General features: G+C 33.0%; 1 protein-coding gene across 1 annotated transcript; it reads left to right on the top strand.

Annotated features, from left to right (window-relative positions):
* Positions 1 to 842: 842 nt before the first annotated feature.
* LOC11426981 (F-box/kelch-repeat protein At3g23880) lies at positions 843 to 1,613 on the top strand. The gene has a single exon (XM_024770891.1). The coding sequence runs from the start codon at positions 843 to 845 to the stop codon at positions 1,611 to 1,613; it is 771 nt and encodes a 256-aa protein (XP_024626659.1).
* Positions 1,614 to 14,476: the final 12,863 nt, after the last annotated feature.

Here is a 14,476-nt window from a genome sequence, read left to right as displayed (position 1 = left end):
CAAGCATGCAACAAAATCTTCGTATAATTATCTCCTTTTTTTTCTTTGTTAAAAATAAATAAAAAGATAAGGACGTTTTGTGCGAATAAAAAGATATGGCTTAAAGATTGACCATGAAATCCGTTAAAATAAATTTCATATAAATATATTCCCCTAAAATATTTCATAAAAATATATTAGATTTAAATTTATAATTAATATTTGTTTTTATCTAATAAGTACTATTTATATAACTATGGTCGTTCCTTAAACAAAACAAAAAAAATATAACTTTTGTCGTGTGTGTTAGGGCTAGCGGTGAACCTAGCGGTCTTCACTTCCAGCAGCAAAGCTCTGATGAATTCCCATCAAGTTGAGTCACGGGCTGGAGTCCTCTACAATGACCTTATCGAAGAAATCCTATCATTCCTTGACGTGAAGTCTCTTACGCGATTCAAGTGCGTCTCCAAGTCATGGAAGACTCTCATATCTGACCCTACTTTCATCAAACTCCACCTGCAAGAAACACACACCTTACATTAATTTATGATGATGTTAAGATGGTATGTTTCCCCTTGCATCGCTTGATCCAAAACACCTCCATCACCCTCGCCGATAACCCTTACTTTCATCAACCTTGCTTCCTCGACAGCCCTTTCTTCCAAGAACCTGACTTCCCCCTATACAGACGCCTCGAAGTAGTTGGTTCCTGCAATGGACTGCTCTGCTTGTAGGGTTACGTTACCAACTCTAATTATGAAGAGATTTTTCTATATTTATGGAACCCAGCAACCAAGACACTATCTAACAAAATAGTGTTTCTTCACGACGAGTTTCACCTTCGTAAGTGTGGTCGTGATAAGATGATAAACACACGGTCACTCTATACACTTTGGCGGTTTTGGTTTGGTTATGATGATTCAATTAACGATTATAAGATTGTGGCGTACTATGAAAAGATCAACGAGGTGAGAGTTTTCAATTTAGGCGATAATGTTTGGAGACATATTCAAAGTTTTCCTGTGGCTCCTTTTATGGATATTTCCACTAGTCCCCATACTCATCTGGGTATTAATGCTGGCGTGTATGTGAGTGGCACTGTTAATTGGTTGGCCATTCGAAACGCGTGCCCATGTAATTTTGAATTGAAATCTATTACTATTGACCAATTTGTGATCATCTCCCTTGATTTGAGGACGGAGACATACAATCAATTTCTACTCCCTCTTGGTTTTGATGAAGTGACGTCTGTTGAGCCCACTCTATCTTTCTTGATGGACTCCCTATGTTTTTCTCATGATTTTCATGGGACCCATTTTATCATATGGCAGATGAAGGAATTTGGAGTTGACAAGTCCTGGACTCAGTTCCTTAAAATTAGTTACCTAACTCTTCCTATTGATTACGATGAAAATAATGGAAGCTCCCTGCAGTATCCTTGTCCGCTGTCCTTCTTCCCGTTATGTCTTTCTGAGAATGGTGATACACTAATATTGGCATTTGATGCAGCCAACTCGGCCATTCTCTATAACTTGAGAGATAATAGAGGAGAGGAAATTAGAATTAGAAATCTAGTACGGTGGTTTTGTGCCAAAAATTATGTTGAAAGCTTGGTTTCGACCAGTGGAAAGTAAATTTCTTTTCAACTATTTACTTGATTGAATTTTTGTTTTAAATTCATGTCATTTCATCATTCAGCTCAAAGATTAATCATGTTTTTTTTTTCTTTCTTTCTTTCTATTATCAGGCACAAAAGAAAGAATTTCATTAGAGTGGAAAAGGTTGGCAAGTTCTAGAACCTGGCCTTCTCAGTTCTCACAGTGTTTTGAATGTTGCAGTTTAGACTGTGTCTTTAATATTTTTTAAATCCTTTTGTTCTTTATTTATTATTTAACAAGCCTGGATCTATCATGACTATTGCATTTTTTTTATTTTGGAATTCTTTTTACTTTTTCTTCTGGTTTGTTGATTATGCTATTATTTTTTTTTTCTTTCAGTAAATAGACATACACATATATGTATGTTGGTGTAAGGGTGTGACTAGCTAAGGAAGTGTATTACTCTTAGAATTAGCGAGCATGAGCATAAAGTTCAATATTGGTTTAATAATCAACCATAATAATAATAATAATCTGATTCTCACTTCTGAGTCCTGAACCGATACAACCAAAAAAAATATTAGTTGGTTTGGTTATCAATAAGACCAATTCAAAAAGTTATGGAAACAAAAATAGGTTTAACTTGAACCAAACTGTAACCAAACCATCTTCCAATGCAATTTATTTCATCAAACCATCTTGTTTTTAACAGTCTTATTTTTAACTAACTTATAATCCTTTGTTAGTTTGAGCATTTTTTGCTTTTTTACTAAGAGTGACAAAAGTTTAATGTAGCATTTTTGTTTTGACTAAAAATACTACGATGTGTGAGTTATAAGCAATGAATTGATTTTTCCTTTTTCCTTCTTGCCGCCGCCGGATTTTACCTCTCAACCACCGCCAATCTCAACCTTGTTTGGCAAAACGGACCTACTTTTCTTCTCTAACCTCTCTCTTATTTCTTGATTTTGCTCTGACCTCTCTAACCTTCACCGCCGCCCTCTTCAGCCTTACGCCCTTCATCCAAATTCTTCTTCCACCAAGTAGCCGCGGTTGCCGCCAATGTGATCAGCCTTGCGGTTGCGTCATAACCAAACCACTTCTGTGTTGGTCTTAAAACCCGTACAGGGTCGGTTTCTTTGGTGTCACTGTCACCCACGGTGGTGTTCTGAGGTTTTGATTTGGTTTCTTAAAAACGAGCCCTGCTTTTGGTTTCTCATTCGCAGTGGTTCATTCAAAATATAGGCTTTTGATATGGATTTGGTCTCAAAGGCGGTAGTTCATGCTACCACGGTTCTAAAAAAGACAGTGTGGCTGCCTTCAGGGGACATGCCATGCTTTTGTTGAATCATAAGACTCGTTATGCTGTTGTGCTGATTCGTCTTAACGTGGTTCAGATGTCTCTTCACTGTCGTTAGAGTTTGTCGTGCTCGAAAGGGTCGTGATGCTTGTTGTGCTTTGTTGTTGCAGGGGCAGTTGTATGTCCATGTTGGCGGTCAGTTCATATACCATGACTGAAAAGATGGGTTTGTTTTTGTGCAGATCCGTCTCTAGTTTGATTATGATGCTCGCGATTGATTGTGCTGGTTGGGTCATCCCTCAGTGTTGTATTACTCCTCCAAGATCATGGATGTGCTTCTTAATAGGTTTTCTAGGCTAGAAATGGTCATGTACATGTTGTCCATTGTTTCTGCGATTGGTGGGTGCGGGTGTTACCGTGTTAGCGGTGCTCGTGGTCTCAGACTCATTGAATGACCATCCCTCGATTTGACCTTCAATTGGATTTGGGTTGCTTTCTAATGGATTTGGCTAGAAATGGTCATGAAGCTTTTTGTCGTAGCATAGCGGGTTGTAGGCGTGGGGTTCTGTATCCGTGTTGGCGGTCGAATCTCTCACCTTCACGAAGTTTGGCACTATATAACTTGGGAGAGGTTTAAAAATTTGCATCAACCTTTGATGTTAGATTGGTTTGCTCGAAAGAGACACTATGCTTGTTGTTGTCGCAAGGAGTTGTTGGTTCTTAGATCCATTTCGTGTTGATGATTAGTCCATACATCACACGTTAGACATCCACCGATGTTGTTTTTATTTTTTTGTATCATCCGATTGGATTGGCATACACTTTGTGTGGATTGGCTGGGTTAGGTTTATATCCCTCAGTTCATTTTGTATTAATTTTTTCCTTTTATATATATATATATATATATATATATATATATATATATATATATATATATATATATGAGTGGGGATATTTTGGGTGAAGCCTACGTTACCCTCTCATGATATCAACCAATCAAAATGTAATATACATAGGTAACATTAAATTTCAAATAAATGAGTAGATTTTTTCTAAAAATAAAAGAGTTAATCTTAATTTTTTTTTTTTTTGAAGGAGAGTTAATCTTAATCATAAGGTAACTTTTAATACTTTTAATTTTTATTTAATTTTTTTTTTTGAAACAACAAATGATTTAATTTAATTTTTTTTATATTAAGGTGTTCAATCTTAATTAATTTACACTACAAGACTTATAACAAATAAAATTTTACATCAAATTTCTTTCATCTGGATGTTCTTAACTTCATCATTTACATTCATAAAATTTATTCCATTCCAGAACCCCGAACGTGAGAACAAAAACATCTCCTTCTTTCAAATTTCTTCTTCTTTATTCTTCCATATTGATCAATTTTTGTTTCTTTTTTATTCTTCTTCCCATTTTGATTGTTCAATTTTGTCGTTCCAAATTGCTGTAATTTCCAATTATCGTGAGAATTGTCGTTGTTTCTAGAACCGCATCAGGTATCGTGACTTTTATTTATTTATTTAAGCAGTCAACCTAATAAAATCTGTTAACACACATAGACTTGTCTCACTATCAGCAAAAGCCTTTAAATCCAAATAAAAGAACAAAAGCCTCATCACATAACCATTTCAGCAACAACCAAAAAAATGCTAGCAAACACCCACAACATCACAACGGCAACACCTGCTAGCAGCCCTCAAAGTACAATGGATGGTTTACTCAATTGTTATAATTAACTACCTCACAACCAAGAAAAATCAAATCAAAAAGAAAAATCAAGTCATCATACATGACGTTGTACTGAAAATAACAACAATTCTCACGATATTTGAAATCATGACGATTCTCACGAAAATTGAAAAATGCGGCAGTTGGGAACGACAAAATTGAACAATCAACATGGGAAGAATAATTTTTTTGAATATAACTGATAAATTTTATGAATCAAAATGGGCAGTTGTTCATCATCTTCATCTTCTTCCTTTGAATCTTCATCATTTTCTTTAAATAAAAAAATTCTACTAAAATATATCTTCAAATATCGTGAATTAATGTTATATTCACCTCAAATCTTATTTTAAACACAAAAATCAAAACCTTAATTTCACAAATGTTGCAAGGCGGATGGCGGAGGCTTAGTCATTGGCGGAAGGGTTAGGCTTTACGAAAGTTAAGATTGTTCTGAAACAACAAAATTGATGCGTAAAGTTGCTATCAATTTTGGGATTATTTTTATGTCGGGCTTGAATATTGAGTTAGAAAATAATAATAATAATAATAATAATAATAATAATAATAATAATAATAATAAAAACTGACGGAGTGGATTTAATTGGCGAACAGAGCTGAATTAGAGGACCATTTTGAGACGTTTATTAATTAAGGGACCAAAGTGAAATTTCATAATTATTTAAGGGACCAAAGATGTAATTAAGCCTAAAAAAAAAAAATTATTCATAGGTGTCTGCCACATTGTAAATATCCATTGGTTTTTTCTACGCCACGTATTGCTTGACGTAAAACAGCTAGTGGATTTGTTTATATCTTTTGTTGAATCATTTTCATAGCTCGATAGATAATTTCATAAGCCAATAATTTTTTTGTGTTTCATAATACGGTTAATCTTTTCTACAGTACCTCGTCGTGACATGATCGTAAAAGGGAGAATCCATTTTTTTATAACTTATAGGGGCTAAAATAATTTATTTTGGCTTTTTTGCCCCATATTTAGAACGACCTTGTTGGCAATCCTTTACTCCGAGAGCATCTCGGGTTCCTCGAACAATGTGATATCTCACACCAGGTAAATCCTTAACCCTTCCCCCTCTTACTAAGACTACAGAATGTTCTTGTAAATTATGGCCAATACCGGGTATATAAGCAATGATTTCAAATCCAGAGGTTAAGCGTACTCTGGCAACTTTACGTAAGGCAGAGTTTGGTTTTTTTAGGGGTAATAGTGGAAAAGTTGACAGATAAGTCATCCTTACTACCACTCTACAGAACCGTACATGAGATTTTCACCTCATAGGCTCCTCGTTCAATTCTTTCAAAGTAATTTGATCCTTTTCCTCGTTCAATAATCTCCACTCGTTCCCAAAAAATAACGAGAACTAATTCAGTCAGTCACGTTTTCATGTTCTAATTGAACACTTTTCTTTTTTTCTTATTCTCTAAAGTAGACGATTATTCTTTTTCTTCTGGATCTCTATGAATCAATCTTATTACATTCCAATTCCTTCCCAATACCTCATAAATAAAATTCTCTATTGGATCTAAAATTGACAGGTTAATTAGTGTGAGCTTATCCATGCGGTTATGCACCCTTTAGAATAGGAATCGTTTTTGTGAAAGATCCCCGCTTTCGTGCTTTGGTGGGTCTTCGAGATGCTTTCGATGACCTATGTTGAAAAGATATCTATCTGTCTATATGATCAATTGTAATTGTGTAAAGCGTGTGATAGCAACGGAACCAGAGAGAGTATACAGAAAAGACAGTTCTATTACTATTCCATTAGTATTTTATATTCTATGATATTACTATATATATAAATATATATTAGTATTTAGTTAGTGATCTCAGTTCAGTGAGTCCTTTCTTGCGTGATGAATTGTTGGCACGAGTCTTCCATTTTGTCGCTGTGGGCTGAGGAGAAAGGCAGCAAGAGGATTGTACCATCCTAAAAGCAAGGAGGTCAACCTCTTAATATACAACATAGATTTTGGCAATGCAATGTGGTTGGACTCTGATGTCGATCTGAATGAATCATCATTTTCACTGAATACTAGACATGAGGATAGCAAGTTACAAATTATGTGTTAATAGATGGATTACCATTATGCTTGTTGTAGTGATAAATCTTATATGTATATGTGTTCCTAAGAAGAAGAATAAAATTTGTGTGTGTGTGTGTGTGTGTGTGTGTGTGTGTGTGTGTGTGTGTGTGTGTGTGTGGGGGGGGGGGGGGGGGGGGGGGGGGGGGGGTTAGAAACACATAAGAACTTTTAGAATGGGAATGGAAAAATAACTCCAGTTACTTCGCAAATGGTAAGATCGTTGGCACAAGAAAGAAGGGTTCATCCATCTCATCCTTAGTTCTAATTTATCCATTTTTTTTAAGAATACTGAGTCGGGTTCTTTCCTTACGCGTATTGTATAGAACACTGATCCAAATCTTGTTCATAGAAAATCGTCTTTAGTTAGATGGGGAAAATCATGTGCTATTGTTCAAATCCATAGTAATCCTATATCAGATAGAAGCAGTTGACAATTGAATCCAAATCCCATTTTGTCCATTATTTTCATATGCGTAAGAGTGTGAAAAGAAGCCAGTTTTTTCTCGACCTTTTGACTTAGGATTAGTCGGTTTTTTTTATCGATAGGGGCAAGGGAAGGGGTATAACTCAGCGGTAGAGTTTCACCTTGACGTGGTGGAAGTCATCGGTTCAAATCTGATTATCCCTAAACCTAGTGCAATGTGAATTTTTCCATTTTGATGACGATATGCAATGCGAATGGATAAGAGGCTTGTGGGGTTAACATAAGGTGGTATAGGACTGTATTATATATATGGGAGGCAACTCCCCGCGAATATTAAGCGCATGGATATTGGATATGGGGTTGACATAAGGTGGTATAGGACCATATAATATTTATGGGAGGGAATTCCCGGCGAATATTAAGCCCGTGAATACAAGTTATTCATGGAAATGAAATTCAGAATCAGCTTTGTCTACAAACAAGGAAGCTATAAGTAATGTAACTAGGAATCTCATGGAGAGTTTGATCCTGGCTCAGGATGAACGATGGCGGCATGCTTTACATGTAACGCCCTATTTAATTATTTGATTATTTTATTGGGTTTAGAGTCTATTTATATGATTTATGTGATTTAAATGATTATGTGATGTATTGTTGATTTATTACGTGGCTTATTTTATTATTTAGTATAATAAGATTTGAAAATAAAATAATATTAAGCTGAAGGGGATGTTTTGGAATTTAGAAGAGTTTAGTGGAATAAGTGGAAATAAGATAAAAAGGGTTGAGGAAATAAATAGGAGAAACTAGAGTCAGAATAGTTTTCACGTGAAACCTGTTTTTGGAGAAAAAGGGAGAAACCAAGAGAAGAGGAGAACCAAAGAGGAGAAGATTTCGATCGATTAACCTAAGGTAAAGGTGATACTAACTTTCTCTAATTCTAAGTGTTATAATTCTGAAAATTGGACTAGATTTGATTTGTAGTGAATGAAAAAATATCATCTTTGTTAGTGTTCATCAAATCGCCAGAGCTTTGAAAAATTTAGAGATTATTTCTTCGGAGATTTTATAAAAAAATCAGAATCTATTTTGGGTTGTTTATCGTAATTTTTTTTATATATTTTTAAAAATTATTTAGTTTGTTTTGATACAACTATATAAAAGATATATTTTGTCACAAAAGTATTTAAATCTTTTGACGGTTACCCATTCAAACAAATCTTTTGACGGTTACATTCTCTCTCATCAAAAGAGATTTGTTTGGTACAAACGACACAAAAGGCTTAAAAAATGTTTAAGTGTCAAATAATTAAGGGAACTTCTACGGTACACCCGCAAATTAAGGTGTACCGGTACTCCTACTTTAAAAATCTTTAAATTAACTAGTACTTTTATAGAATAAAGAGCTATTTGTTGATATTTATATTTTAGGAAATGTCATTTCTTAAGAAAAAACATTATTTCATTGTTTATAAACATCATACTAATTTTTTTACATTTTATTGTAAAAATAATCAAAATTCTCTATTATGAGTACTAAAAATTCAGAAAAATTAAATTTTATTTTGTCGATGTTTTTGGTAAATGATATTTAATTATTATAATTATAGGTGATATAAAATATTTTTTCTCTTCAAAAAATAACATATTTAACTATTAATTTATTGATTTGGTGTACCAATACACTCAAATTTTTTGGTGTACCATAGAATTTGCCAATAATTAATTAGAATGGTGCATAATTGTATTTTTGCTCGTTATTACTTTGCATGATTAGAGAATAGATTGTTATAAAGGTATCTAAATCTTTTGACGGTTACATTTTTTCTCATCTAAACGAGATTCGTTTGTTACAAAAGAGGCAAAAATGTTAAAAAAATGCTTATGTGTCAAATAATTATAATGAGACATAATTGTATTTTTGTTGGTTTTTATTTTCATGATTAGAGAATAGATAAATTTTAGATTTTTTGTACATTATAATTTTTTTAAAAGTTGTAACAAACGTATGAAATACCCTTTAACGTAATTTTTTTAAAAATAGTTTTTTTTTTTAAAAGTTAAAACAAACTCCCTCATTATGTATGTAATTTGTTATGAATAAAAATAAAAGTGATTTTTACATTATTTTTTTAGACATTATTTTTTTAGAGATTTTAGAATAAAAAAAATCAGAATCAACTTTGTGTTGCTTATAGTAATAAAAATTATATATTTTTTTGAAAACAATTTAGTTTGTTTGGATACAACTATATAAAAGACATTTTTCGTTACAAAAGTATCCATATCTTTTGACAGTTACATTCTCTCACATTTTTCATAATTAGATTTTTTTAGAGATTTTATAAAAAAACAGAATCTATTTTGTGTTGTTTATCGTAATAAGAATTATGTATTTATTTTTAAAATTCTTTGTTTTTTTCAATACAACTATATAAAAGATATTTTTCGTTACAAAAGTATCTATATATTTCGATAGTTACATTCGCTCTCATCTAAAAGTGATTCATCTAAAAGTGATTCGTAAGATACAAAGGGATAACAATAATGCTAAGTGTCAAATAATTATGTATGTTTGCTGGTTATTATTTCTTAATTAGCAGAGAATAGAAGAAAATAGATTACCGCAATGTATCTTACTAGTTTGAATATAAAAATAAAATAAAAAAATAAAGGTGCAAGCATGCAACAAAATCTTCGTATAATTATCTCCTTTTTTTTCTTTGTTAGAAATAAATAAAAAGATAAGGACGTTTTGTGTGAATAAAAAGATATGGCTTAAAGATTGACCATGAAATCCGTTAAAATAAATTTCATAGAAATATATTCCCCTAAAATATTTCATAAAAATATATTAGATTTAAATTTATAATTAATATTTGTTCTTATCTAATAAGTACTATTTATATAACTATGGTCGTTCCTTAAACAAAACAAAAAAAATATAACTATTGTCGTGTGTGTTAGGGCTAGCGGTGAACTCTAGCGGTCTTCACTTCCAGCAGCAAAGCTCTGATGAATTCCCATCAAGTTGAGTCACGGGCTGGAGTCCTCTACAATGACCTTATCGAAGAAATCCTATCATTCCTTGACGTGAAGTCTCTTACGCGATTCAAGTGCGTCTCCAAGTCATGGAAGACTCTCATATCTGACCCTACTTTCATCAAACTCCACCTTAAGCGATCTGCAAGAAACACACACCTTACATTAATTTATGATGATGTTAAGATGGTATGTTTCCCCTTGCATCGCTTGATCCAAAACACCTCCATCACCCTCGCCGATAACCCTTACTTTCATCAACCTTGCTTCCTCGACAGCCCTTTCTTCCAAGAACCTGACTTCCCCCTATACAGACGCCTCGAAGTAGTTGGTTCCTGCAATGGACTGCTCTGCTTGTACGGTTACGTTACCAACTCTAATTATGAAGAGATTTTTCTATATTTATGGAACCCAGCAACCAAGACATTATCTAACAAAATAGTGTTTCTTCACGACGAGTTTCACCTTCGTAAGTGTGGTCGTGATAAGATGATTAACACACGGTCACTCTATACACTTTGGCGGTTTTGGTTTGGTTATGATGATTCAATTAACGATTATAAGATTGTGGCGTACTATGAAAAGATCAACGAGGTGAGAGTTTTCAATTTAGGCGATAATGTTTGGAGACATATTCAATTAACTTCGCTCAACAAATTTTTCGTAACTCTTTGTGATGACTTATTGATAGTGGATTGGATATCTCTTTCTCCCAGATGTAGTCGTTGTTAGGCCAAACTGGTTAACCAAATTTTGATGTGTTTGTTCCTCAACTCTCTTTATCTTGTATTTCTTTGCTTTGATTGTGGTTTTGTCTTAGACTTTGTTGATTGGATTTTTTGGTTATTGAATTCTATTCGTTCAATGAATCTAATTATTGGTGTGATTTGAGTATAAATTAAAAAAAAAGATTATAACATAATTTCTCAATTTTTGACCAAAACTCATTAACCTCAAAAAGATTATAATAATACACATCACCACCACAAATGCTATCAACACTACCATTCTTCAAACTAAACTCAATTATGTCTCTAACCAAATTCTTATCAACAAACAACTTCACTTTCTTGATTAATCATATTCATAGATGTCTGCCACATTGTAAATTTTAACTCTCCAACATTTTTTTTAAAGGAACTCTCCAACATTTATCAACAACGTTGTCCATCTGACTCAGCGAGAATTCCATGGATATTTATTTTGTGATTTTTATTTTTTTATTTATCTATCTAGAATAACCATTTTGCCCTTTTCTTCAAAAAAAATATTCATAGATGTCTGCCACATTGTAAATTTTAACTCTCAAACATTTATCAACAACATTGTTCATCTGACTCAGCGAGAATTCCATGGATATTTATTTTTTATCGACGTTTAATTTTTTTTTTGTTTATTTAGAATTCCATGGATATTGCCATTTTTCTTCATTTGAGGAAGGGATGGCTTGAGTTGGTGAAAAGAGAGGCACATATTAGTGAGATTGAGCAAGAATGTGTTAAGCTTGAAATTGTTAATGTCAAGAAACATGTGGCTAGCGATGAAGTTTTGGAGGACGAGGTCAATGTTTCTTATGCTGATGTTACTGTGAGAAAGAGGAAGCCTTCTGCAAATGTATTGTCAGAGGCAAAAAAGACCTTAGATAGGGTCTGAAAATTCACAAAGTCTTGGACTGGGCAAGTATGGGTGCAAGTGAAAGAGTCTTGAATGGCGAGCATATTCTTTTAGTCCAACAAAAACAAACATACAAGTTTTGACAATTCTTGGTCTTCCCAAAGTCTTGACAATTCTTCAGATGTTCTTGATTTGCCGATTTGCATGATTTCTTCGTGAATTACTTCAAAAACCCCTACAAATAGCTATGTTTCAAGAAAACTAGAATTACAAACTCAAATATAGAAAATATTACAAAAGTCCTGAAATCATAGGCAGTCGTTCTAATACTCCTCCTTTTTGCTGCTAAAATCTACTGAAATTGACTGAAAAACATGCTAAGAATAACGTAAGATGATATGTCATCACAAAGCTCGCGCAATAGGAGACTTCTCCCCCGTTTTCAAAATCAATCTGCCATGGGGGTCATTTTTACAACCATCCACTCCTTTCATGTACTCTTCCTCATAAATCTTAATAGAGACAAAATCTCCCTTCAAACAAGGTTGTGGCAGTTGACTGTGAGATATATCAACTGAGTTTTTCACAACTTGTGCAAAGGATTTGATTGGAACAGGGGATTATTTGGATTTCATAGGCTCAAAATCCAGGAACTTCCAAGGGCATATGGTCAGGTTGAACAACACACCTTGAATCACAACAAATCCGAAGTTGGAAATCAACAAATTTGCAACAAAATCTTCGTAACACCCTTTTCAGAGAGAACTAATACTTTTCTAGGTTGTTTGGTTTTACACTGCCTCACACCTCAATAAACATAAAGAAGCGAAGAGCCATTAACAATCGAAAATTGTTGGATGACCTTTCCTCGTTTAAAAATGGTGAAGTGACAGGTGGAACGACACTCATAAGATTATTATCCTAGGTCAGAACAAGTTGATAGGAGCTCCCTTCTTTTGTTTCATGTTGTAACACCCCGTTTTCCCAACATAAAAATAATATTAAATAAATCAGAGTTCATCACAACAAGATGTCACATTTCGCTCTTCAAAATATCATTAAATGTAAATAGAGTTAAGTCCACTATTTATTTAAACAACTGCTTTCAATAATTAAAACAATATTGTTGCAACGGAAAATATTCAACGTTTAAATAATACTTGGCACTAAGGCCTCAACATCAACAACATAAATAAAATCCACCTAAAAGTGGTCCAACATCAAGTTATAGAAAGATACGTAAGAAAGGAAAAACAAAACACATAAACATCCTCATCCCGTTATGTATCAGAGCATGACTCATATGACGACACGAGGAATCAACTCACGTTAGCGATTACTCCTGGTTATCTGCACGTTACCCACGTAGAGGCAACATTCAAACAGAAGAGGTGAGATTTCACATTCAATAATAATAAGCAATAATTCTGTAAAAGAATTTAACAACACAAAACAGCAACAATTCATCATTAACAATGCTAATAAGCAATAATTCATGTAGAAGAATTTACCAACACAAAACAACAGCAATTCATCATTAACAATGATTCACATAAGTCCAACTACAAATCATCAATTAACTTCGCTCAACAATACAACAACAACGACTCAACAATGCACAACAGCGACTCAACAAATAAAATGCCATGCGATTATGCATGTGGTACCAACAGAGCTACAACTCCCTTTGCTAATGCTGGAATTCGGCTTTGACGGGCTACAGACCCATTCACTTATAAATAACAGAGTTACAACTCCCTTCGCTATTGTCGTGATTCGGCTTGACAGGCTACAACCCCCTTCGCTTGACAATGATTATGCAATGACACAACTAAATGCAACGACAGCAACTTCAACTTCACATTGTAATTAATCTCACAATTCATTAACATGAATAACATCATATTTAACAACAATAATTCATTCATACATCTTCGTAAAAACATGTTAAATTATCCACAAAAGATTTTCATGTCAAACCAAGACCACTGGAAAGATAACACAATTATCAACAACTTTCATGTTTACACCAAAGGTCAAATCAAAACAGAAATGTGTGAAAAAGACGCAAGAACACAAAACAGGGGAAGCTGTCACTGAGTAATTTTTTTGTACATATAAAATGTTTTTTTTGTACATTATAATTTTTTTTAAAAGTTGTAACAAACATATAAAATACCCTTTAACGTAATTTTTTAAAAAATAGTTTTTTTTTAAAAAAAAGTTAAAACAAACTCCCTCATTATGTATGTAATTTGTTATGAAAAAAAATAAAAGTGATTTTTACATTGAAGAATTTAGAGATTTTATAATAAAAAAATAAAAAAAAATCAGAGTCAACTTTGTGTTGTTTATAGTGGTAAAAATTATATATTTTTTTGAAAACAATTTAGTTTGTTTGGATACAACTATATAAAAGACATTTTTCGTTACAAAAGTATCCATATCTTTTGACAGTTACATTCTCTCACATTTTTCATAATTAGATTTTTTTAGAGATTTCATAAAAAAACAGAATCTATTTTGTGTTGTTTATCGTAATAAGAATTATGTATTTATTTTTAAAATTCTTTGTTTTTTTCAATACAACTATATAAAAGATATTTTTCGTTACAAAAGTATCTATATATTTCGACAATTACATTCTCTCTCATCTAAAAGTGATTCGTAAG

Source organism: Medicago truncatula, chromosome 7, assembly GCF_003473485.1.
Source record: "Medicago truncatula cultivar Jemalong A17 chromosome 7, MtrunA17r5.0-ANR, whole genome shotgun sequence".
Classification (NCBI taxonomy): domain Eukaryota; kingdom Viridiplantae; phylum Streptophyta; class Magnoliopsida; order Fabales; family Fabaceae; genus Medicago; species Medicago truncatula.
This window is presented reverse-complemented; position numbering and strand designations above follow the sequence as displayed.

What these genes read in the sequence shown, in the direction of transcription:
- LOC11426981 (XM_024770891.1), top strand. Translation starts at nt 843, where the DNA reads ATGATAAACACACGGTCACTCTATACACTTTGGCGGTTTTGGTTTGGT.